The sequence below is a fragment of the Anas acuta genome, chromosome 19 (assembly GCF_963932015.1).
Source record: "Anas acuta chromosome 19, bAnaAcu1.1, whole genome shotgun sequence".
Classification (NCBI taxonomy): domain Eukaryota; kingdom Metazoa; phylum Chordata; class Aves; order Anseriformes; family Anatidae; genus Anas; species Anas acuta.
In genome coordinates, this window is record NC_088997.1 from 11,756,265 (window position 1) to 11,783,189 (window position 26,925).

At 47.7% G+C, this 26,925-nt stretch overlaps 1 protein-coding gene across 2 annotated transcripts in view; it reads left to right on the forward strand.

Moving 5' to 3' along the window:
* The window catches only part of STX1A (syntaxin 1A), a 112,627-nt gene that overhangs the window by 52,365 nt on the left and 33,337 nt on the right, over positions 1-26,925 (forward strand). For both annotated transcript variants that reach the window (XM_068655926.1, XM_068655925.1), the window contains exons 4-5: positions 18,184-18,258; positions 21,924-21,997. In XM_068655926.1, the coding sequence (XP_068512027.1) occupies positions 18,184-18,258; positions 21,924-21,997 (149 nt within the window). The remainder of the gene's footprint in view (positions 1-18,183; positions 18,259-21,923; positions 21,998-26,925) is intronic.

Sequence of the window (26,925 nt, forward strand, 5' to 3'; positions counted from 1 at the left end):
GAGCATAGCCAATGTCACTGCAGTCTTCAAGAAGGGCAGGAAGGAGGATCTGGGAAACTACAGGCCAGTCAGTCTCACCTCTGTCCCTGGAAAGGTATTGGAGCAGCTTGTTCTGGATGCCATCTCCAAGCAATTGGAAGAGAAGAAGGTTATGAGGAGTAGTCAGCATGGATTCACCAAGGGGAAGTCGTGCTCGACCAACCTCGTTGCCTTCTATGATGGGATCACGAGCTAGGTAGTTAAGGGGAGAGCATTGGATGTCATCATATAAACTCGTGGCTTCGAGACTGGTGTGACCGGCAGAACTTTGGGTTCTTTGATCACGGGAAGGTCTATGCTACACCGGGCCTGATGGCACCTGATGGGATGCGCCTCTCTCGGAGAGCGGTAAGGATCTTTGGTCAGGAGTTGGCAGGGCTGATAGATAGGGCTTTAAACTAGAGTCGAAGGGGGAAGGGGCTAAAACCAGGCACGCCGGTGAAGACCTAAGGGATGGTACGCTAGAATCAGAGGGGCTGTGTGCCAGTGAGGTCCTTCAGTTAGATCCACAAGGTGCTGAGTGTAAGGAGACGCACCTGAAGTGCTTCTACACGAACGCACGCAGTATGAGGAATAAAATGGATGAGCTAGAAGTACTGGCCCAGTCCCGCAACTACGACATCATCGGCATAAGCGAAACCTGGTGGCATGAGTCCTGTGACTGGGGTGTTGCGATAGATGGTTACAGGCTCTTCAGGAGGGACAGACAGGGTAGGCGAGGTGGTGGGGTGGCGATGTATGTGAAGCAGGGGCTGGACTGTGTGGAACTTCAGGTCGGCGATGGCAAAGTTGAGAGCCTCTGGGTAAGGATCAAGGGACGAACGAATAAAGGGGATGTCGTTGTGGGAGTCTATTACAGACCGCCTGGCCAGGACGATAGCGCCGATAAATTATTCTTTACAGAACTAAGAGAGGCCTCGAGATTAACTCCCCTTGTCCTTATGGGGGACTTCAACTTGCCAGACGTTAATTGGGAGTGCCACACGGCTGACACGAGCAAGTCCAGGAGGTTCATGATGCACCTAGATGATAACTTCTTGGTGCAGGTGCTAACAGAGCCAACTAGGAAAGGTGCCCTCCTAGACCTGTTGCTAGAAAACAGAGAGGGTCTGGTGGGAGATGTGGTGATTGGTGGCCGCCTCGGTCATAGCGACCATGAAGTGGTTGAGTTCAAAATTTACGGTGACAGAAGGAAAAGTGCCACCAAAACCTCATCCCTAGATATGGGGAAGGCGGACTTCAGGCTGCTCAGGGAACTAGTCAGCAAGGTCCCCTGGGAAGCTGCTCTTGAAGGCCTCGATGTCCACCAGTGCTGGTCATTCTTTAAGCGATGCCTCCTAGAAGCACAAGAACAGGCAGTTCCTAAATATCGCAAGTCAGGCAGGCGGGGCAGGAGGCCGGCGTGGCTGACCAGGAACATTCTTATGGAGATTAGGCGGAAACAGAGAGTGTTTCGCTACTGGAAGGAGGGCCAGGTGACATGGAAAGAATACAGGGGGATGCTGTTCGTGTTTGTAGGAAGAAAATTTGTGTGGCTAAAGCACACCTAGAGTTAAAGCTGGCTGTGTCTGTGAGAGATAATAAAAAGGGTTTTTTTAGATATGTGAATGGAAAAAGGAGAACTAAAGAATACATAGGGCCTCTCCTTGATAGGGAAGGTCTCCTCACAGACAATGACATAGGCAAAGCAGAGACGCTTAACGCCTTCTTTGCCTCTGTCTTCAATGCCGATGATGGGCTTCGGGACCCAGGGTGCCCTGAGCTGGAGGACCGGGACGGTGGGGATGACAAACTCCCAACTGACCCTGAACGTGTGCGGGATTTGCTACTCCACCTGGATCCCTACAAGTCCATGGGTCCGGATGGGATTCATCCCCGGGTGCTGAAAGAGCTGGTGGACGTCATCGCGGAACCTCTCTCAATTATTTTTCAACGATCCTGGGAGTCTGGAGAGGTCCTGGTAGACTGGAAGCTGGCAAATGTTGTGCCGATTTTCAAGAAGGGTCAGAAAGAAGACCCTAGCAATTACAGGCCTGTCAGTCTCACGTCAGTGCCTGGTAAAATCATGGAGAAGATGGTTCTCAAACTTATTGAGGCGCACCTGGGGGACAAAGCAGTCATTGGTCCCAGCCAGCATGGGTTTGTGAAGGGTAGGTCCTGCCTAACTAACCTGATTTCCTTTTATGATAAGATCACCCGTATGGTGGACCAAGGGAAACCAGCTGATGTGATTTTTTTGGACTTCAGCAAGGCTTTTGACACGGTTTCCCATAGGATCCTACTGGACAAAATGTCCACCATACAGCTAAATAAAAACATCATACAATGGGTGAGCAATTGGCTAACGGGCAGGGCCCAAAGGGTTATGGTGAATGGGGCTGCGTCAGGCTGGCGGGCGGTCACCAGTGGGGTCCCTCAAGGCTCCATTTTAGGGCCGGTACTTTTCAATATTTTTATAAATGATCTGGATGTAGGAATAGAAGGTATTTTGAGCAAGTTTGCTGATGACACCAAACTTGGAGGAGTTGTGGACTCGGATGAGGGTGGAAAGGCCTTGCAGAGGGATCTGGATAGGTTGGAGAGCTGGGCGATCACCAACCGCATGAAGTTCAATAAGAGCAAGTGCCGGGTCCTGCACCTGGGACGGGGAAACCCTGGCTGCACATATAGACTGGGCAATGAGACGCTGGAGAGCAGCCTAGAAGAGAGGGATCTGGGGGTCGTGGTAGACAGCAAGTTGAATATGAGCCAGCAGTGTGCCCTGGCAGCCAGGAGGGCCAACCATGTCCTGGGGTGCATCAAGCACGGCATCGCTAGTAGGTCGAGGGAGGTGATTGTCCCGCTCTACTCTGCGCTGGTGCGGCCTCACCTCGAGTACTGTGTGCAGTTCTGGGCACCACAGTATAAAAAGGACATGAAACTGTTGGAGAGTGTCCAGAGGAGGGCTACGAAGATGGTGAAAGGCCTGGAGGGGAAGACGTACGAGGAACGGCTGAGGGCACTGGGCCTGTTCAGCCTGGAGAAGAGGAGGCTGAGGGGAGACCTCATCGCAGTCTACAACTTCCTCGTAAGGGGGTGTCGAGAGGCAGGAGACCTTTTCTCCATTAACACCAGCGACAGGACCCGCGGGAACGGGGTTAAGCTGAGGCAGGGGAAGTTTAGGCTTGGTATCAGGAGGAACTTCTTCACAGAGAGAGTGGTTGCACACTGGAACAGGCTCCCCAGGGAAGTGGTCACTGCACCGAGCCTGACTGAGTTTAAGAAGAGATTGGACTGTGCACTTAGTCACATGGTCTGAACTTTTGGGTAGACCTGTGCGGTGTCAAGAGTTGGACTTGATGATCCTTAAGGGTCCCTTCCAACTCAGGATATTCTATGATTCTATGATTCTATGATCTACCTTGACTTTAGCAAAGCTTTCGATACTAACTCCCATGACATCCTACCAGCAAAGCTGAGAAAGTGTGGGATAGAGGAGTGGACAGTAAGGTGGGTTGAGAACTGGCTGACTGGCCAAGCTCAGAGGGTGGTGATTGGCGGAGCAGAGTCTGGCTGGAGGCCTGTGATTAGTGGTATTCCCCAGGGGTTGGTGCTGGGTCCAGTCGTGTTCAACATCTTCATCGACGACCTTGATGAGCGAATAGTGTCTGCCCTCAGCAAGTATGCCAATGACACGAAGCTGGGAGGAGTGGCTGACACACCAGAAGGCTGTGCTGCCATTCAGTGAGACTTGGACTAGCTGGAGAGATGGGCAGGAAGAAACCAAATGAGATTTAATAAGAACAAGTGTAGAGTTCTGCACCTGGGAAGGAACAACCTGAAGTATCAGTACAGGCTGGGGGACGACCTACTGGAGAGGAGCTCTGAGGAGAAGGACCTGGGGTCCTGGTGGATGACAGGTTGACCATGAGCCAGCACTGTGCCCTTGTGGCCAAGAGGGCTAATGGGATCCTGGCGTGCATTAAAAGGAGTGTGGCCAGCAGGTCAAGGGAGGTGATCCTCCCCCTCTACTCTGCCCTGGACAGGCCTCACCTGGAGTACTGTGCCTAGTTCTGGGCTCCCCAGTACAAGAAAGACAGGGATCTCCTGGAAAGACTCCAGCGGAGGGCCACAAAGATGATACGGGTCCTGGAGCATCTTCCTTATGAAGAAAGGCTGAGAGACCTGGGTCTGTTCAGAGTGGAGAAGAGAAGACTGACAGGGGATCTCCTCAGTGTATATAAATATCTGAGGGGTGGGGGACAGAAGGATGTAGCCAACCTCTTCTGAGTTGTTTGTGAGGATAGGACAAGGGGCAATGGCTGCAAGTTAGAGCACAGTAAGTTCCACACTGACATGCAAAAGAACTTCTTCACGGTGAGGGTGACAGAGCATTGGAACAGGCCGCCTAGGGAAGTTGTGGAGTCTCCTTCTCTGGAGATATTCAAGGCAAGGCCTGTCTGGACACCTACCTGGGCAGCCTGCCCTGAGGAACCTGCTTTGGCAGGGGGTTTGGACCCGTTGATCTTCCGAGGTCCCTTCCAAGCCCTACAGTTCTGTGATTCTGTGAAAACTTGGCTGCTAATACTGATGTATGTACAGCTGAAGAACATCTTGTGCAGACATTTATTACTAGCTTTTGTGAACCACTTATTTGTGCACCTTTAATACAAAGAGTGATCCATCATTTGATTGTTCAGGTAACTGCCAGAGGATTTCAGGACCTGTAGTGGTATATAGGTAGTAGCATTTTGACCTTTAAGTCCAAACTAACTCTGCATGGGAAGGTAAGTGCAGCTCCTGTCCAGCTGCCATTCTATTGTCTATTGACAAGACTGAGAATGAGAAGTTTTTTGATGAAAGACAATTCAAAGCACATGCTGAATCCCAAGTTTTTGGGACTAAGGCCTACCTTTATGCAGCGTTACCTGTAAAAGTATCAGCCTGTGATGATGGGAGGAGGTGACGCTATTGCGTCCTGGAGTGTGACATCCTAAGGTGAGGAGTGCTCTTTGTGAAGCTCCTAGAAATGATGTAGTATTGTTTTTTTCCACTGAGCTTAAAGTTTTTAAATCATGAAGAAAGGCCAGAACTGTATAGTGCCCTTTTTGATAAGCATGTTAGGTATGTGAGAAACCAGGATTTTTCTTTATAGGTGTAGGATTTTGGAAGAATGCAGCCGAATGACTCATGAAGCTATTGTGTGCTCATCCCAAGCCAGAAATTAGGACACTTTTATGCAAGGCATGTTAACATCTCTTAAAATGTTACAGCTGTAAGAAGTGCCTTATTCTTGACATCCATCTGGGTTCTTGAAAAGACTGTGCTTATAGTAATGGTACCATGTGTGGATTATATATCTCACTGTGACTGAAAGGAACCTGGAGCTCCCAGGTTGGGAGATAATTCTGTGTCTTGAGAGTACTGCAAGGGCTTTTAATAACTTAGGATGCTACAAGAAAGCAGCCTGGTGGGAAAGCAATTTGAACGTAAGCAGAACCTCACCAACTTTATTTTCTTCTAAGTTTTGGGAAAATTGTGCTTAATTATTTATAGTCCCAATTCTGAAGTGTGAACACAGTAAGCCCAGGTGGCAAATACTGTCCCATCTTCTCTTCTTGTATGAAGTGTGTAAGACTGGATTAAACTTTGGTGAAGTTTGCAAGGCTCAGAAACTTCTGCATCTGTCCTGTTTCCTCTCCTTAGAACTGCAGGAGCTGCCAGAATGTGATAATTCAGTCCTGTTTGTGTGCTTTGTTGTGTTTCTGCTTCGTTGTTTCTATGTCTAGAGATTGATCGTTAGTTTTAACATGGAAACCATATCAAGATTTAGCCATGGAAGGATGCATATTCCCAGTGCAAGCTATGGCCAGGAGGCTTAACCTTTTGATACAATACACAGAGAAAGAGGCAGCCAGTTGGTTTACCAGCCTTAGACAGCTAGTATCCAGATAAGAAAGCTCCCCTTGCTTGTGTCCACCAAGGTGCAGGCTGTCCCCCTTACTGATCCTTATTTTCCAGCTCGGACTCTAGTGCCAGTGGTGCTGCATGGCAATCATGTAACCTTCTGAAAGACAATTGCTTTTCAAATATGTCATAGAGTTGCAGAATAGCACAACTTAGCTTGTTCTGGTCTGATACAGCACAGGCCGGTACAGCTCCTTAATTTTTCAGAATCACAGAGCAGCTGAAGTTGGAAAGGACTGCTGGAGGTTGTTTGGTCCAACTCCCTTCTCAAGGCTGGGTCACCTACAGCAGGTTGCTCAGGAGTATGTCCACATGGCATTTGAATATCTCCAAGAATGGAGGGTTTCTGTGCCAGTGCTTGGTACCCTTATAATAAAAAAAATCCTTGCAGAACCACAGGATGGTACAAGTTGGCAGGGACCTCTGTGCCACCTCTGGAGACTGTGGCAGGTCAAAAGCAAGAGACCAGAATCCTCCCATGCCAAAGGAGTTGGGTGATACGTGCTCCATGAAAAAGAAAGAGCCCCACATGTTAAAAGTGCAGGTTTGGTGATTATTTTGGACCTGACCATGAGCTGTAGATCAAAAACTTTCTGAGGACACAGATCTTCTTTATTAGGTGGGCCATGTCTGGACATGGCTAGTGTATGGTCTTCAGCAGAAGTTCACAGACTGGGATAAACATGAGAAAAGCATGTCCCTCCTTAACCATTGTGCACAGGTGTCCCACATTCTGCAACCCATTCCCTGTCCCAGCACCAGGCAGGCAGTCCTGTGGCCCAGCTGAAGGTGGTATGTGTTGCGTTAAAGGTTAAACTAATTGGGAGTGATGCCCAATTAGCTATTATAAGAATGGTACTGAATTATCACTATTACAGATTCACAAACAACGTAATACACCCTCAGTCTAGTTGCATTCCATGAACTACTGTGGCCACACTTAGAAAGGGTTTGGTCATGCTCAATGAGAACTAGAACACGGCTAGATTTAATGACCAGTGCAATTTATTAAAGCAACAGGAACACAGGTTCTTTGGATTGCTGGTGATAAATTCACGGTCTGCAAAGCACATACAAATACCAAAAGTATGAGTAACACAGCCTGGCTATTAACGTGTTAAAAGGTATAAATGACTCTATAGAGATTTCATAAGTTTCCCGGGGAGGCACTTGGCATAACCAAGTGTTCAAATATTACCCAAAGGCATCTCAATGAGGGGAAGAGAGGCTCACCTGTAAACTGATCCCAGAAGTTGCAATGATATCTTCCCTAACATCATCTCTCTCTTAAGCTAATTTAAATTATTTTCTGTCTTTTAGGTGGAGCTTGAGTGACTCTAATCATGCGTATCTTGGTTACAATTGGTGCAAATTTTTCTTGCTTTTGTTTAAAGGTATAGACTCAGAGAAATTCGAAGTGCATGCTCAGGGAGGGACAATTGCATCTTGGAGGTGGGTAGCTTTTGGGATGGAGGTGTGTTTTGGTATTATAATGATGTTATAATAAGAAAAGTTCACTGAAGTACAGCCTTTTGTCAAAAACATGACAGGCTGTTGGCTCAGGGTAGCAAATGTACAGTTTATTGGTTTTGGTGTGCCCAAGAACAATCCCATCTTATCAAAGAGCCTGGCCACGGTGTCTCCACTCTGCTCCACGCTCCGTACTGTTCCTCTTAGAGTCATCACACCAAGTTCCCCCCATGTGATTAACATCTAAGGTTGGAGGCCTAGAGAACTGTAGTGCAGATGCACTCCACCCTGGAAGCTTCTTCAGTGTTTTACCTTTTCTTAAAAATGTGAATATCTGTTTAATTCTGAGTCGCCTCAGGCAATTATTCCACAGTGTGGGAAATCTGGATCTTCCGAGACCTTTACCCCAGAAGGAGGGTATTGGACAACAGATTAAGTATCAACAGACCACAAGAAACAAGCCAGCCAAGCATTAGTGAACACCAGCTGGAGAACTTCTTCCAGAAAATTGGATTAACTAGATCTTTTGCTGAGTATAGGTAGATTTCAGACTGTCACATGTATGGTCAGCTTTTTTATCGGCCAGAACCCGTGTGCAGCAATCAGCCAGCATCTTCTTACCTCCCTAGATGAAATCCTACTTCCTAGCATCGGTGACACTTGATTATTTTTTTTTCTTCTTGGTGTGTCATCATCTAGGAAATGTGGAAGTACTGCTGGGATGCAGGGTCAATGTTGTGTTTGGAGGTGGGATCATGATCCCCTTCTGTCCTCACTGTCTACCCTCAGCATGCTGCAGGCCGTTTCTGTCCTCCTGCCACAGTACTGCATTGAACTTGTGGGTGGGCAGTTGTCTACCTGAATCCTGCTCAGTCGCTGTTTCCCAAGCATAACACCTTCAGTTCCCACACATACTGTCCTGTCATCATCTGCTGCTTTCCTCTCTGACTCTCTGTAATGTCCTCCAAGTGGATGACCAGATATAAGGTCCTGGATTTGGGCATTACTGCCTTCCTCTGGAACCAGCTGAGGTATGTCCTTTTTCAGTATTGCTGTAATTGGTTTTTAGCTTGGTTTTGTCATTAATCGTGTGTTTTTAAATCATATATGTAAGGCAAGCACAGCTTTTCTGTGCCTCCTGTGTGAGTTGATGTGAGTGGATTTTCTTCCAGCCTTACAAGCTCTTAATGAAAACACTGACTTGAACTTGACCAAGGACTGACTCCTGAATGGACCTTGTTCATCATTTTTTTTTCTCAATCTGACTCTGAATATTTAATTGTCTGCTCTCAGTTTCCAGTCTGGCAGTGCAGGTGTGGTATACCCATGTTGCCCTGCTTAGCCAAACTCCTTTGTACTACAGGAATATTAAAGACACTCTCCTCACTGCTTTTCCTTCCTTGCAAATTTTGCTTTGATTAAAAACTTATCCTCAGCCTAATTTTCCTTCTGAGTAGTGTTAAATTCAGCCTCACTGAAATAGGCTCAGCAGCGGTGCCTTTTTTGCCTCTGTAACAGCTGGAGGTTGTCTTTCCTGAGTGTTTTCTGGGTGCATTAATGCAGTCTTTCACTCATAGTTGAGAGTTATGCCTTGTAGTCTTACAGGAAAGTGTTACTTTCCTTGTGAGAGCAGGTTCTGCTGCATTGCAGAACAGCATGCACATCTGATAAGGAAGTGGAGGCAAGGGCTGCGTGCTTTGTTCCCAGAGCAGCCAGAAATATGAAAAAGGCTAACATGGAAAAAGGGTGTAGAGCCTGGGTTAGAGCCTCTGGGAGGGTTTGGTGTCAGCTTGACAAGGAGGGCTGGGATGCACCACAACTGTAGTGTATGAGGTGGGGGACCACAGCCATGTCCTGTGACACAGTGTTCAGGATGCCCAAGGCATGGCCACAGATGTTCAGAAGATGTCCCAGTATGAGGATTCCCCCAAGGGAGTACAAAACCTGCTATGTAAAAATAGAAGTGCCACCCTTGCAGGGAGAAGGATGTCTGTTCCTTAGCAAGCTGGTGAGAAGGGCTTCTGTGGTCATGCTAGGGTTAGTAACATCCTGTGGGAGTGTGAGTTTTGGTCAGTGCTCTTGTGGGAGGTTGTTTTTGTGCCAGAAGTGTGTCACTGCACATCCTTGTCTGAGTCCCTCAGAAGGTGGCTGGTTGAGCAGGAGCCATACAGGGGCTGTTGCTCTGGAGCATGGAGGTGTTGGGCTGCAGCCAGGACTTTTGGGTTGTTCATCAAAGCCCCTGTTAAAGTTGCACAGCCCCATGTCAGCAGGGGAATTGCTAGGAGACTGCAGGTACTTCACCTTATGCAGATGGCTTTGCTTGCACAGTAGTTAAATTTTAAAGAGATTTTTAAGTTTGCATGCAAATGATTAGACAGGTAGCAGTGTTTGGCCAGCCAGCTGCCAACATGCTTGTGGCAAAGTGTAAAAGCTTGTAAGGCAGAACCCGATGTCATGCTCAGTAATTAGGGAAGAATGAGCAACTCTGCAAATGGGGAAGCAAATCTTGGCAAATAAAGAAATCTGGAGAGTTAAGTGGCAGGGGAGGGTGAATTCCAGCATGCAGAGAAAGAGAGGCTGGGGACGCCATAATTAAAGGAGACAGACTAACTCCTCTGCAGGAGCAAAATGAGTCTGATGTAACTTGCCCTTCTCTGAGAGCTGCTGAGCAAGGAAGGCCAGGGCTTTGGAGCTGTGAGACAGGGAGCAAGTGAGTTTACTGTTATGCTGCTGAGTTGATTCCTGAGTTTGCTGGTCACTGCAGTCTTGTTGCTTTTGGCATTTCCAATTTTCTCCTCAGTCTAGTGCTCCTTGTTGCTGTCATGCTGGTGGGTGTGTTGGGTGCAGACCATCTGTGAAGGCAGGATTGGACCTCCTGCTCTGGGGAAGGGACCATGAAGGCTTTGGCTGTGGTGCCCACGATGACTGCCATGAGTTCCTTGTCAGAGGAACTTAGCCATGTTGAACCTCATGCCATTGGCCTCTGTCCATCAACTGAACCTGTCCAGTTCCCTCTGCAGGGCCTTCCTACCCTCCAGCAGATTGACACTTCCCCTCAGCTTGGTGTTGTCACACTCAATCCCTTCATCCAAATCATCAATATAGATATTAAAGAGGATGGGCCCCAACACTGACCCCTGGGGAACACCACTGGTGACCAGACATCAGCTGGATTTCACTCCCTTCAACACTACTCTTTGGGCCTGATGGTCCAGCCAGTTTTTAACCCAGCAAAGAGTGTAGCTGTCCAAGCCATGGACTGCCAGCTTCTCCAGGAGAATACTGTGGGAGACCATGTCAAAGTCTTTGCTGAAGTCTAGGTAGACTAAGTCAACAGGCTTTCCCTCATCCACCAGGTGGGTCACCTGGTCATAGAAGGAGATGAAATTGGTCAGGCAGGACTTGCCTTTCATGAACCGCTGCTGACTGGGCCTGATCCCCTGGTTGTCCTGCATATGCTGTGTGATTGCATTCAGGATGACCTGTTCCATCACCTTTCCTGGCACTGAGGTCAGGCTGATGGGCCTGTAGTTCACCAGATCACAGAACCACATAATGGTTGAGGTTGGAATAGATCATCTAGTCCAACCCCCCTGCTCGAGCAGGGTCACCTAGAGCATGTTACACAGGATGGCATCCAGGCGGGTTTTGAATATCTCCAAAGAAGGAGACTCCACAACCTCTCTGGGCAGCCTGTTCAAGTGCTCTGTCACCTGAACCGTAAAAATGTTCTTTCTCATATGGCAATGAAACCTCTGTGGTTCAGTTTATACCCATTACCCATGGTTCCATCACTATTATGATGATTAAATTCTTACATTCTCACAGCAATTTGGATGGTTGCTAAACATTAGGTACCAAAAATAGGCCCTGCTGGATCTAACCTACCTGTAATCATTGATTAGAAAGCTTTCAAAGAGATGAGTAAGATGGTGCCACTGCCATTAGTGTTGATTTCCAATAAGTCTCTGAATACTTGATAGGCACCAGGAGCTCAGAAGGTGGCACAACATTAATTAAAAAAAAAAAAAAAAGATAAAAAGATAAATGGAATGAGCTGGGTAATTATTGACGGATTAACCTGACATTGCTTCTGGGCAAAATAATGGACTACTTGAAGTGGAATTTGATCAACAGAGAATTAAAGGAGGATAATACAATTACTGCAGTTCAGCAAGGCGTTTTAAAAATAGATCTGATCAACTTCACGTGGTATCTTTGCCTGCTGAGGATCAGGTCAGCTCTGCTCTGAGTCCTTATCCCACCACGGTCTACACTGTTTGAGGAAGGCTGGAAGGAGGCATCCACCCAGCTCGTGGTCACGGAAGGACCAGGTTGCTTATCTATCAGAGGAGTACTCCTGGAATGGCAGGTGCTAGGAGGGCTGGAGACCTCTGACAGACTCAGGTTTTTTGGATGGTTGCATTTGCAGACAGTGGGAGCAGCCATTCAGAGCTGTTCGTTATCTTAAATCTTTCTGTCTTTATTCAGTGCTCCTGGAGGAGATGGCTTCTGCATGAGTCAGGATGAATTACTGCCTGTTGAATCCCCAGGATTAGCTGACTGGCAAATATCTGCCCTCCCCTGCACAGCACACACCAGAACAGTGCTTCTGTACAAAGGTGCTGTGGTTTCATCAGACTCATTATCTGCTTTAAGCCACGTTTTGGGAGGGTCTCACCACTGTGCAAATAGAATTATGATCTTCAGTTTGCATTGTACTCTATTCTCTAAACAGCAGGTCCTATGGAACCACAAACTGGAGTACCTGGCTTGTGATGTGAAAGGCTTGGGGTGCCAGAGGCAAGCTGTGTCTCCAGTTTGCTTTGCTGTTAGACATTAACTGTTCTGCTGTGGCTGTCCTGTTAGGTGGCTCCACAAGTGGGACAGGCCTCAGAAGCCCTGGTGTTACATGAGTTGAATTCCAGCTCACACAAATGTCCAGACTGGGTTATGGCATTTGCACGGCTCCCCTTCACTTCTAGCTCTTCATCACCAGACAAAACCTGTTGCTTTTGTCTCTGAGTAATTGGAAAGAAAATCAAGACCCAACAGTTTCCCAAAAGGAGGAAATACAGCAAGGCACTGAGCTGCACCATCTCTATTTCCTCCACCTTTTGCACAAGTTAATCACAAAAACAAAATGCTAAATGCTTTTTTTACAAGCAAAATTCAACCTCATAATTTGTGCTGCTGTATTATAAAAAAACAGCCACAGTGATTGCTGATGAAACAAATAATGTGTAGCACATTCTGAAATTAAAGAAACATTGGGCACGTGGCACCTGGGTCAGCTGTCTCCAAGCCCAGACAAGAGCAGCAGGAGCAGCCAGAGGATAGCCATGCATGGGGACTCCCCAGGAGCTTTACACAATGGGTTTCTGTGTTTGAGGCTGTGTGTGGTTGCAGATCACAAAGCCCAGGTATTGATGCAGAGCTACCCAGTGTCCTGGTCCTGACAGTGAACCCATGTGGACACTTCCATGCTTGCCGTGGCTGCGGTTGGGTGTTTGCCTTGCTGAATGGGCAGCCTGTGAGGAGCAGGCTGAGTTTCCTGGGTGTGTGAAACAGGATTCATCAGCACTCATATTTCGATATTTTATTAGTGCAGTCCCACTGGTAGGTAGCTTTGAATTACCTACAAATATCAGTTAAACAGCTCACCTGCTTCTTTCATTAGTGACTTTAAAAAAAAAAAGAAAAAAAGTCAAAGGCTACGATTTTAATCTGTTGCAGGTTACATCCAAACACTGTTGGACAGTACAGGCAAGGTGTTCAGGATAGCACCTTTAGTTCCAGGGGATCTTTAAGAGCTTTTTTTAACCTTCGTGCCCATCATCGCTGTTCTGCTTTCATGTAAAAGCATTGTGACGTTTTGCACTGACACTGAATCCCAGCAGCACCTCTCCTTGATGCATCTCAAGCAGTATTTGTCCTTCCTGTAATGCTGGAAGTTAAGTGGGCAGCTGTCTCCTGCCCACTGTCTATTTTTACATGTCTATTTTATACATATCTAATTTTTACTTCTTGTTTTACTTAGCTTGAATAAATAAGTTGCAATATTAGACTTTCAACTTGGTTTCCAAGAAGGAACATTGGCCTTTGAAAACTTAACGACTGTATAGGGTTTGTTAATATCCCAAGTCTCTTTGGGCAAATGGGACTTTATCTAGAAAGTGCATATACAAATGCAGGGCATTTACTTCTGAGTTACTTCTCAGTTGGCATATCTGCCCTCTTGGTGCTTTCGCTGCCAAGCCAGCCTGACCAGCTGCCCACACTTAGTGCTGGGAGATGCTCTGGTAATGACCTGGAACATTCAGGAACTCAGGAAACCTTTCCTGGAGATGGGGAGTGCAGCCCAGATGCTACTTGTGTCCTGTTCCCTTGCCATGCTGAATGCCACCATGTCTCAGGTCATGCTGGCTCTGCTGCACCCACTCGAGGGGCAGGTTCTTGCAGTGCGTGTCCAAGGCTGCTCTTTCTTCATGGGCTTGGCCCTTCCCATTGGGAGCGGGGCAGCCAGTACAGGAGGTTTGCGCATTCCACACAACAGTGTGAAGGCTTGTGGCTGAAACAGCCTTTCTAGCCAGTCAAACGTCAAAAATGATGTTTTCATTTTTATTACTTTAAGGCCATAAAACACTATAGAAGTTCCAACCAGCTCTGTAGGCCCCAAGGAGGATTCTATCTTGCTTGTGGCTTGTCCAGAGACCACATCATTTGTGTGGGCTGCCAGGCCATCGCCAGGTCCTGTGCTTCATCTTTGTTTGCACTCTGCAGAACTATCCAATGTTTTGCAAATGTAAATGCCAAGATAAGCAGGCATGCCAAGGATAACCTTCAAGAAATGAAAGAAGACTTTTAAGACAAGAGAATTTAGTTTTTTAAAAAATGTCCTTGCGGGAACTGTGGTCAGGATTTTCTTTAATTTTTTATCGAAAGAGTTAAATCTTTACCAAAAAGATCCTTTTTTTCTGGTTTTGTTAGTTAACTGAGGTATGAGTTAAAATTGTGCTTTTGTTGATTGCATTGGTTGGTTATCAGTAAAGAATTCCAGGTCACAAGAGGTGATGTTTCATTAATCCAAGTAACAAGCAAGTAAGGAAGCTCAGATGCCTGAGAACCATACTGTGTGTATGTAGTCGTTGTTGGGGTGATGCTCAGAAGCGCTGCAGGTTCCCAGCACACAGGTGAGTGGGTTTCAGCCACCCATGATTAACTTTGAAGGGAAGATCTGGTGCTGTGATGCCCTTGCTGTGCCACTGCTGCTGTCCAGATAACTTTTTGCCCCCTCCGTTATCGATGAACTTCAGTGTCCAGTGCTTGGCTGTAGGCAGAAGTCCCTTGAGAGCATCCCCTGTAGGAGCCTCCGCTTGCCTTCCAGGGGGGACTGGGGATATGGCCCCATACTGCTGGTGACCATTGGACATCCCTCTTCCTGTGCAGTGCTCCAGGCCAGCAGGAGCTGGACTTGGTGATCTTTGGGGGTCCCTTCCAACTTGGGATGTTCTGCTATTCCACCATTCAAGGAGTGGGACCTAGCCCTAGGGCAGCAGCTCTGACTTCTAGGATGTGTGTGGGGCGCAGGGAGCACAGCCCTGCCATTGGGCAGCACATCTTGTCCCTGTGTGCTGTGCCTGCCACTGCAGGATGGCCTTGGCCAGAGCAGTGGTGATGTTGTGGTAGTTCAGTATCCTGTTGCTGAATGTTACTCTCCATGAACAGTTAATAGACTTGAGTGAGTCACTTAAACAGACACCATCAGTGCGAAAATAATTGTCTGGGAAGCCTGTGCCTGCCAGATCGCCAAGTAATCCTCACAAGTCCTGTGACTGGAAGCCATCCAGAAGGAGTGTTTTCTCTTTGATGTTCTGTTGAAAATGTGTTGAGGAAAGGCAGTTTCAGCCTTTCCTACAAAAGTGCGCAATCCACTGTCCCGTGCCCCTCCACTTATCGCCTGGCCCATCACCTGCCTGAGCTGCTGGTACTGTGGGTGTGCCCCTGCAAGCTGATGGCATTACTGTGGCATGTCCCTCACCTCAGATCAACAGGGGGAGGGGAAAGTACTTGGCAGTGAATTGCATGAAATTGTTTCATAAGATCAAAAATGGATACAGGTGGGAAGCAACCCTTGGAGGTCCCTGGTCTTGTGCACCCCAGCAGGGCCATTAGGTCAGGTTTTTCAGGCCTATGTCCAGCCATGTGATGAATTGCTGTAAGGATGGACATCCCATATAATCTCTGAGTCCAGATTGTGTTCACAATGGCAATCTTTTCCAATCTAATTGGAAATTCCCATGTTCCATCACTGCTTGTCCTGTTCCATTGCACCTCCAAGGAGAGTATGGTTCTAGCTTCTATCTTTCCTCCTCCTGGGCAGCTGCAGATGGCATTGGGATCCCCTTTCATGTTCCTGTTTTCAGCTCTCAACTGTCCTTGTGTTCATGGCAGCCCTACAAGTACTTTCAAGAATGGAAAAAAAAAAAAAAGAAAAAAGTAGTAATTTAAATGAGAACTCAAACTGAAAATGTTCTCTTACTTTCCATGCCTTTGAGCTTGATCTCTGTCTAATATGTAATCATACCACTTTCTCCAATGAGGCTGCTGAGCTGGTTTGTTTAGAAATTCCTAGAGCCTGGGAGAAGGTATTTGCAGACATGCTCATTTCCTCATTTTCCCAACACTGCTAAAGCTAAGCTCTGAGTCAGAAAAGTGTACAAGCATCGATAGGATGTGATCTTCCCCTAGTACATTCCCATCATCATGATTTTCTAATTAAGCCTGTGACTGCCAGCTAGAAGCATACAGCATCAAAGCCACCACAGTCATTGAAATGACTCAGTTAATGTGTCTAGACTTTATTAAAGAAATTTCTATTTAATTAAGTCTTGATCCCGTCAAAATCAAGAGGGAGTGGTAGGATAGCAGGATTTCTGAAAAATCATATTTGAATGGCAGGTAGTTTGTACTTTCTTTAGTATCTGCATCCTGAGACACTGTGATGTGCTGGTCTTGCAGCTGACTTTTGGGGTCAGCTGGTCTCGTGGTCAGGTCAGGGTTATCACAGAATCATAACCCTGTTGAGCCAGCTTAACTGCCACAAGCCTATGGATGAGCACAGAGAGGGACTCACTGTGTCTGCTCTACACCTATGTGCTGGTCCCATGCTGAAGTGGGATGCTGTTGGAGTGCAGGGGGTTCTTGCCATGAGCCCTTTTTGCAGGTGCGTTGAGCAAAGGTCTGTGCAGGCTGAGCACAGACAGGTATCTGTGTGCTGGGCACAGGAGGTATGTGACCTGCTCCAGCTTTGCTGTGGTTCTTGCCTGGGTCTGGCAACTTCTGAAATATGGAACCATGAGGTGCACATCTCAGCTCCATCAAGGACACTGGTTTCTGGGAGAGGATCATGATGGAGATCAAGGAGGTTTGTTCTAATCCAGGTTTGCCAAGCAGGGATGGTTGCTTGGAGATGCTGTGGCAATGAAAAGTCCTGCAAGACACAAGTGTCTAGAGACACTATAGTAATTCCAGTGTTTTTAATGATGAGTTTAGAGCATTACTGCCTGATCTCTGACGTTTGTGCATAAGAGAGAGGATAGATAGATAGTCCTGTGCCAAACCTCTTCAGTTAGTCAGGGCTTTCTCAGCTGATTTACTGCTCTCAAGCATGTCATATGCTTTAGTTTCCTTCTCCCTGTACCCAAGTCAATATTCCTGACAGTCCAGGGGAATCACTGCTGTAAAAGCCTTTGCAATCTTGGAGAGAAGGACCTGAAGATACACAGGGACTTGATGATGGGCTCCCTTCATTTGATAGGGCTGTTCTCCCAGTGGGAGCCTGAAGCCGCATGTACAGTGCTTTGGCCTGGTCGCACAGGAGGATGTGGGTACATAGGGATGTAAATGAGTACAGAGACAAAGGATGTACTTGCAGTTGTTTTTATTTGCATCTTCTGTGTCCCTGCACACTGAAATATGGAATTGTTTTACAGTCCTGTTGCTGTTGTGCTCCCCAGAGCCATTTCTGAGATAAAGGCTGTGGGACCGGGAGTGTTTCTTGGCACTGTGCCACTGCAGCTCACAGATTTTTGCCAAAAGCAGTGAATTCAGGCTGGGGAGTGAATATGCACAAACTGGCTATTATTAAGACAGTGTCAATGATAGCTGCTGGCTGCAGGGCAGAAGAGAGCCTAGGCATGGCCAAGCTAAATCCCTATTGCTGAGCAAAGGGAAAGCGAGCACAAGAACACCAGACTTTCCCTGAGGAAGACATAACCATTTATAATGGCCTGGGGAGGGCTTGCCAGCGTGTCAGAGCCCTAGGGAAATTGTCCCACACTGTGGCACTCGGTGTGCAGAAGGGCTTTGGTGTGCAGCCAAGATTTTCTCTTCACTGCAGGAACCAGCACTGTCACTTGTGTATCTCTTCCATTTCACTTTCTGCACAGCCCTGAGCATGTGGGAGTTTAGCTTGGTGTGCAGGCAGGAGTCCTGCAGTATAGCTTCTCTGTCCCCTGGTTTTCCTGGCCAGCAGCTGGGTTATGGCCAGGCTCAGGACTTGGGAGGAGAATCTGTCTGGGTCCATGGAGCGGAGGTGCTCCATCAATTCTGCTAGCCAGGAAGGGGCAGTGCTGTCAGCTCCGGGCCCCATATACTGTGGGACTGGGGGACAGATTTTAGCAATGTCTACAACACACCCATGTTTGCTCTTTTCTTTCTCCTCAGAAACAAAGGAAGAGCTGGAAGAGCTGATGTCTGACATAAAAAAGACAGCGAACAAAGTGCGCTCCAAGCTAAAGAGTGAGTATTTGCCTGTGATGCTGCTATGGGGCACCAGGTAAGGGGGTATGCCCGCTGTACTCCTGCCTTACAGCCTCTGGAGTCACCCCATTGAGTCTCTGTCCCAGGACAAAGGTGAGGGAACAGAGACATGAGTGCCCAGCTGGCTTATGCGCAAGTCCCTGCTGTGGAGTCTCAGGCCAGCCTGAGCACACCTGTGGCAAGGCCAAAGGGGTTGGGTTGGCAGGGCTGGTCTCGTCATCCCTTGCTTTTCCATCTGCAGTGCACACTGCCTCACCAGTGGCAGCAGGACAGCTCTGCGCTGAGTAGTGGGGCCTCCCGCTATTCCAGCTGTGCTGCCATAGGGTCCCAATGCAGAGGCTCTGTGGGGCTGGTGGAGGGCGAGAAACAAGCTGTGGGCGTGGGGAAGGCTGTCCAGTCTCATTAGTATGCTCCGTTGTCTTGGTGTGTCTTCTGCCATGGGTGGCATGGGGACAGAGTGCGGTGTGACTCACAGTTTCTGCAGTCAGAAGAATCAATCTCTTTGACAAGCAGAGGGAGGACGATGTGGCTGTCAACACGCAGATGGCTGTGGTTGCACTAGAGCACTTGGCTGAGCCCATTTTGCTGAGGGAGTCTGAGTATTCAAGATCAGACCCCAGGGATGGTGGCATCTCGGGGCAGGACACAGGTTGCACTGGCAGAGCTCAGGTTTGTTGGCACTGGTCTTGGGACCATGTGGGATTTGGAAGAGCTCATTGCAGGAGACTGTCTGTACCTGAAGGGCTGCGCAAGGAGCTGGTGCTTCCCCTGCACCGACAGCATTTTCCTTGATCCTGAGGTTTTGTGGGAGCCCTGCAGTCATGGAGGACTTGGATGTGGCTGGGGCTGTTTGTTAGATTTGTCTCCACTAGTGTGACTGTGGTCTGTCTGGATGCCAGAAGGAGCACTTACACTTCTGTTATTCCCTTGCTCCCTCTGTCCTCCTGAGACGTGATCTCACCTAGACCCAGGATGGAAACTGAGGCATCAGCTTATGTGTTCTGCAGACCAGGGGATCCCTTCCAAAGAAGCAGGGCCCCTCTGGCTGGGTAGCCTCACAGTACTGAGATCTCTGGAGCCTAGGTGGGGACAGGGTGTAGTATGTCCTGCTGCAGTGATGCCTGCAAGCCTGCATCCAGAGCACCCAAGGAGCTCTCCCTGTGCAAAGTGACAGAACAGAGTTTCTTCAGGGGGCACTCTGGGAGGTGCCCCACTGCTGTCCCCTCCAAACGGAGCAGTGGCACCAGCTGCTGCTGCTGCTGCTGTGGTTACTTCAGACTTCACAGCAGTTACTGGAAGAAGAGCTAAGCACTAATGGTTTCTTTCGGGGACATACAACATACTCTATAAATCACAGGTTTTTATGCTATTGCACCAAAAAAAAATCCTTTTCTATACATGTTTTATTTTGTTTTTAAGAGGCTTTGAGAGCCTGAAGAATTGCAGAACAGGTTCTGATTCCCACTTCCTTCTTCTAGAAAAGACTCACCAGTATTGTATTTACCTGGAGAAGCAGACTGTTAGTCCTTGTGCCTTGTCCCAAATCACCTCATGACCAGCACGATCAATGAAAGAAAACAGTCAGGAATGATCAAAAACACCATCTGCTGACAATGGATTGACTTCTTTAGGAGAGATACTGCTCATGCAGTGGCTAATTCTAATTACCAGCTTCTTGGGAAAATGTGATTTTATTAATTATTATAAATGTACAATGTTTGCCAATACTGTTCCTTGGGAACAGGGAATGATTTATGACAAATGCTGTGGAAGACCAATTGCTGATGAAATGTGCTGTGCAGGCAGCATCCAGTCACTCTCCCAGGCAGGGGTATGCATGTAAGAAGTGCCACGGCTGTCTGGTTGTGTGGGATGGAACCTTTCGAGATATCCCCAGATACAGATGCTTGTTCCAGAAGAGAATAGGAGGAAATGCAGAATTTGTGATGATATTCTCTAGCACTTCCCTAGAGCACACTGTGCTGTATGACTCCCTCTGCAAGCACCACGATATGTTCCCTAGACCCACTCTTCCTTAGAAGCTTCGGTGCTGCTGCTGTCTGCAGAGTGGTGCTGTGGAGCCACCTGCACTGACCAGCACATGGCAAGCACAGAAATGCCCACATTGCTGGTGGTGTCCCTGATGCACTGGCTGGCCCTGGGGAGCCCCTGCTGCAGGAGGGACCTGTCCTGTGCTGGGCTCGGGGGTTGTGCTGCAGCATGGAAGGTGCCAGGGTCGGGCTTGGAGAGCTGTGGAGATGTCTACATCAGGAATGGGGCATTTCAGCCTAACCTAGGGAGTGCCACCAGCTCACACTGATCTACCGGGAGGTGTGTAGCTCTGTATGCTGTGCCAGCCTGCTGGTGGGAGATTTCTTCCAGGCTTTTAAACTCCCTGTAAAGATCGTAACATAGGAGCTATTGAATTAGCATGTTCTGAGCTGACTGAGGGGATTTGCACTCTCTTCCTCTGTGGCAGACCTACTGTGCAACACCATGCCCTCTCCCTGCCTGGGCCCCAGTGGGGCACTGAGTTGTGCAGCGCTCCTATGTGCTGTTATTTGTAGTCTTAGGGCAAGTGAAAAATTAATCTCAGTTAGTTGTACTATGGCATAATTAAAAGGACAAATCTCTGCTTTGCTGAAGGCGAATGTTCAGCAAGACGAGGCCCTCTCTCCAGCCTGGGCATTGTGGTCTCTCCTGTGCAGGGCTGACCTGCTGTTTATAGTGCCCCTGGAGAAGTCTTGAGCTTTGGTATTTTGCAGAGACATTTTAACTCTGTATTTCCTCATCCTGCATAGCAGGGGGAGAAGATCACTGTGTTCCCTTTTGTTTGAATATCAGAAAGTACAGAGATCAGAGCTGAGCATCACAATAGTTTTGCTGAAAACCTTGCTTACCAGCCTGGGAGTGACTAATGCTCTTCACAGCGCTGAGTCGGTCCTGTGGCCAGGCATAGCTGTAATGCACGTAAAGGATAGTGCCTTCCAGAGAGATGAGTGCCCTCACCTTCTGAGTCTTCACAAACACTTCCTGGCATGCCTTCTCTGAGCTTCAGGTTGGGCTGCATGACCTCCTGAAGTCCATTTAAGGCTGAAGTATTCTATAATTCTGAATAATTCCCCTTCTGCTCCCCTCAAAGTCAAGAAATAGCCTAGAAGTAGCTTGGGAGACCTTGCTGTAAAGCAGCCTTCTGGTACCTAAAGGAGGCCTATACAAAAGCTGGGGAGGGACACTGCCTGGCATGCCTGACCACGTGCAGGTGAAGCTGCAGGAGCTGGTGGTGAAGAGGACTCATGTTGGTCAGAGCTCCTGTGACCAGGTGCCCAGGTGCCTGGGCACAGTCCTGCGCCCTGCCTAAGCCCCCGCCACTCCTATGGAGACAGTCATTGATTCCTCCTGCCTGAATGGATAATTGCTGAAAATGGAGGGAGTGGGTCAGAAGGGGAATGTGTGCATTGCATTAATGAAATGACACTGTGCTGCCCAGCTAAACCAACAGGCTGGAGTCAGAAACTGGGGATTGCTCAGTGCCAAATGCTTCCCAGTTCACAGGCTTCCATCTTTTAAAATCAGTTTGCCATAGAACCTCTTTTTCTTCTCTAAACAGTCTAAAATAATCCATGTCTTTCTTCCCTAATCAGGTATTGAGCAGAGCATTGAACAAGAAGAAGGACTGAACAGGTCATCTGCTGATCTGAGGATAAGGAAAACTCAGGTGAGTTTCTGCCCTGGTGTCACCGGGGCAATCTAAAAAGATTGGTTATCTGCCAGAGTGCAAGCCTGCAGCCTGTTGGGAATGTTCTTCCCTGCCGGGGCTGTGGTTACTGCTCCACCTCTGTGTAGCCTTGCAGCCTGTGAAATGGTAGACTTGAAGGGCTGATGCAATTCTCCCTCTTGTTCCAGTGAAACCACCAATAACGTGCACCTTCTTTCAGTGGGCTTCTTAACAGGGTTATCCACAGATACAGAGGTAGAGACTTGGTTTATTGCCAAAGCTTTTCCAGGGGAGTGACACAAAATTGTTCCATAAGAAATGAACATGTTACATGAGATTAGCATGCTGAATTGAGTTTTGTTAATGAGACTGAGGCATGAAGGGGTGCACCTCCCTTTCCTCCACCCAAGTAGGTCCTGAGGCTGTTTTATGCTCAGTTTTGACAGGGGGTCATGCTTCTTTTGATTCTTGTCTGCAGCCAAGGGAGATGGGTAATGTTGGCTTTACAAGAGATGGGGGTTGAGGGACACGGGGCTCTGTAAGTCCAACATGCACTAGAAACTGGGAGTCACTGATCCTTCTCTGAGCTGCAGGTTAGGCTGCATGACCTCCTAAAGTCTGTTTAAGGCTAAATTATTCTATAATTTTGAATATTTCCCCTTCTACTCCCCTCAAAGTCAAGAAATAGCCTAAAAGTAGCTTGGGAGACCTTGCTGTAAAGCAGCCTTCTGGTACCTAAAGGAGGCCTATACAAAAGCTGCGGAGGGACTATCAGGGAGTGTAAGTGATAGGGGAAAGTGTAATGGCTTTAAACTAAGAGATGGTAGATTTTGATTATACTTTAGGAAGAAATTCTTCACTGTGGGGGTGGTGAAGCACTGGCACAGGTTGCCCAGAGAACCTGGGGATGCGGCATCCCTGGAAGTGTTCAAGGATAGGTTGTACTGGGCTTTGAGCAACCTGGTCTGGTGGGAGGTGTCCCTGCCCATGGTAGGGGAGTTGGAATTAGATGATCTTTAAGGTCCCTTCCAACCCAAACCATTCTGTGATTCTATGAAATGTTTAATCAAAGATATATTGGAGTGCCTTGTGGCTTTTCTCTCACAAACAGCTGATTACAGCCACTGCAGGTGGTTCTGCTGAGCACTGCTTAGGTCCTGGCCTGTGAGGACAGTTCACAAACATCTCTGTGATGTCTGCAGTGGGTTCGAGTCCTAGACTTCAAAAACAGCAACAGAGAGCACAATCAACAGGGTTGCTCATGGCAAGGCCAACAACTTGGCAGAAATTGTCAAAAGAAAGTTTCCTCCAGGAAACAGTAGGCAGACACAACTAGGGAGAGCTGTGCAAAGCACCTGAGAAGTGCTGAGGGAAGGGACATAGTGGTGAACTGGAGGCAGGGGAGATGAGCAAGCATCACACCCCACTTGGACATCCTGTGGCATTCTCACAGGTCTCAAGTTAACACAGAAGCATTTGACCACTGATGAACTGAGGTCTCATAAGACAGGGTTATTGTTGGTCTCCAACTGCTTTTGAAGCCAGAGCTTTGGTTCCTAAATAACATGTACCGTTAGAAAATGGGACATGCTTTTACAGATTTTGTGTGGAAGTTAAAGTTATGCAGTTGTGCACTGTCTTGGATGTCCCATTATTGCAGGATACGTTGGGATAGAGGCAGGAGAGACCAAAGCCATGGCTCCAGTGGCTTTGTTGGATCAGGCAGTGGTGCAGATTTATCTGGATCAGCCATAGGTATGTGTTGGCATTTTGGCTCCAGCACATCTGCCAGCCTTAGAGCTGCTATACTCTGTCTGTGGCATGCACAGAAGGGTAGGTGGTTCCTGGCACTGTACCTCCTAGCACATTGTTAACTTCAGGTCTGTACATTAAGTCTATACATTGTTGGCTACGTCTTGAGTTCTAAAAGTTGAACTAGTTTAACTTGATGAAATGACACTAGACAAAGACAAGATTTTTCTCCAGAAAAAGTGTACAAAGCAAAAAAAGTATTTCATTTACAGATGGTGTAACTTGACCATACTACTCAGTAATGGGCTGAAAATGTGGGCTAATTTGTGTGGGGAAGTGATTTTAAAAGAACATGATCTTTTATTACTTTGGATCCTCCATCTCCCAGAAGGAAAGTTAGAGACTTGATTACATGAATCATTTAATGAGCATTTCTCCTGTCATTTACATATTGTCCTCTGTGGAGCAGCTCCCTGCTGCACAAATCTTAACTAGAAATGGACAAGCAAATAGAACCCTAATACTTCGAGAAGAAAAAAACAAACATGTGCCTGCCAGTAAATCATCCCTAACCTCATTTCTTCCTGATAAACATGTGAAAGCTTTCAATGGTGACATGAGAAGAAATATTTTGGTGATGTTCTCGCTAATCTAAAAGAGCTAAGCCTCTTTTTCTGGGTTGTTCCTGCAGGTCCTGCTGTTGTGGGGTGGATTTCTCCATTTCTAGTTAAGGGGAGGCACTGGGCCCTTGAAGGCCGAGACTCCCATACCAGATCTCAGAGAGTTCATGCCAAATAGATGTTGGCAGCACTGGGCTACTTTTATTCAGCCTAGCCAACATTGTGACAAGGGGTGGTGTGTGCAGTTCTGGATGCTTTTGACTTCAGTTGCTCCTCAGGCCTGCAAGGGCAATGATTCCCATTAGCCTGTGGGGAGGGTCCCCCTCTAGCAGCCCTGCCTCCATCAGCATATGTTCCTCTTCCCTGTGGGCAGCTGCCTTCGTGCTCTGGCTGATGAGAAGCCCTGGATGCTCTTGTGGCAGGAGGCATCAAGCCCTTTTAGAGAGGCATTAGGTGTGTTCAGTGTTGGCCTCCTAGCCCCAAGCCCCGCATGCCTGTTGTGCCCCAAGCCATGGGCACAGTGGGGAAGTGTGTCTGCAAGGGCTCTCTCAAGCATGGTGTTGTGGCTTAACCCCAGCTGTCAGCTGAGCATCAAACAGCTGCTCACTCACTTCACCCCAGTGGAATGGTGGGGGAAGAGAATTGGAAAGGCAATTGAGAAAACTTGTGGTTCAAGGTAAAGATAGTTTAATAAAAAAAAAAGAAAAAAAAAAAAAAGAAGAAAAAAGGGGGGGGGGGCATGCATGCAGCATTGCACGTGGCTACCTGTAGAGACAGGTAATAGAAAGATTTAGATAATTTGAATGGAAGTGTGTACAGGTGGAAGCAGAAGATGGAATGGTTGAAGAAGAAATTGACATGGGTTGATGGCACCTAACCCAGAAGGTTATCAAGATGCCAGCACAGATACATACAGCTTCTAAGAAAGCTTAGGGTAGGTAGCAAACCATTGGGCATCTTACTCCAGAACAGATGAGAAGGACCTCTAAAGGCCCTGGACAATTTTAATACTTCCATAATTATGTATCAGCTGTGCTGCCTCAAGACCCAAGGCAGGTAAGGGTGAAAGGGTGTAAGATCAGTGTTGCTGTCAGCTCTTGAAGAGCACAGAAGGTACATCCCAAGCCAGTCTGTGGCCACCAGTAACAAAGATCCCAGGACACGTGAGGAGAACTCGTAAGATGTGTCACATACAAACACTGCTGGCCATGTGTGTTTTTGGCCTTGTGAACTCGGAGCATGAGAAAATAAGTGAATCCAGGAGTGAGTGTGAGTGAAACACATTTTATTTAATAAATCAACTTACTGTTCTGTGCAGTCTTGATGAGCTTCACTAGGTTAGCTGCTGCACTCTGGTGCTGAGCCTCTGTATCTTAAGCAGTCTTGCCCATCCTTGCCTTGTTGGTGATGTGACCTTGCAGTGTTTTCAGCCAGTGCTCAGCCATACTTGAGCCATTCACCTTGGGTTAGTCATGCTGTGATGGCTGGGCAAACTGAGTTGTGATAGGCTGTGTTCAGGGCATGCATGGGGTGTCTGTGTGGTTGGTGCAGGGCCATGAGCCTTCAACAGGGAAACAGTGTGGGGTGAGCTTATGGTAAAGCAGTGACTTGGCTCTGAGTTGAGAGTTATCTGCATTCCAGTTCATTGTAGAGTTTGGGATGATGCTGATCCCACTTTCCCTACAGGGCAGCTCCAGCAGCTCCCTGCTAATCATTTGTATTTGTAATTTTCTGGCTTGGATATACAATTAGTGTGAAAATGTCCATGGACCTTGATGGTGTTGCCCTGTTATTTGGTGCACTGCTGTGCGATTTCAGACTTTTGGTGCTATGGGACATATTCACTGCCACAGGGAGTGTAATGGAGATATTGCAGCTGGCACTGTCTGTGAGCAAGTGCAGGTGTCCTCTTTGGACGCAGCCATCCAGCAACAAGCCAGTGGCCCAGCTAGAAATCTACCATCTGGATTTGTTCCTTATCATGGGATCACAGTGTATCAGTGAGAGGGGAAGTCAGGAGATCTTAGTCCCTGCTCCAGAACCATGCCAGCCATATCAGGTTGCATTGTCAGGCTGCATTCTTGGTATCTCTAAGGATGGAGATGTCATGGACATCAGGTCCATGGGTCCTCTAGGCCCTCGTCCAGTGTTTGACCACTCTTGCGATGATTTCCAGTTAAATTTCATATAGGAAATTTTGCAATTTCCCATATTCCAGCTTGGTCCATCACCTCTTGTCCTGCCACTGTGCACCTCCAAGAAGAGTCTGGTTCCATCTTCTCTCTTCCCAGGGGGTTTCTAAGATTCCCCTGAGCTTTGTCACCTCTAGCTGACCTAACATGATTCTCTCAGCCTGTCCTTATTTGCTTCTCTCAGCCTGTGCTCCAGCCTAGACCATCTCAGTGGCCTCAACTGTGTTCACTCCCATGTGACTTCTCTAGGGAAGCCCCCTTCAGAACACAGCACTTTAGGTGTGGTCTCACAATTGGCAGGTGGAAGGAGTAATCCCTGTCCTTGTTCTGCTGGCTGTCCTCCTGCTCACTGCTGACTGCTGAC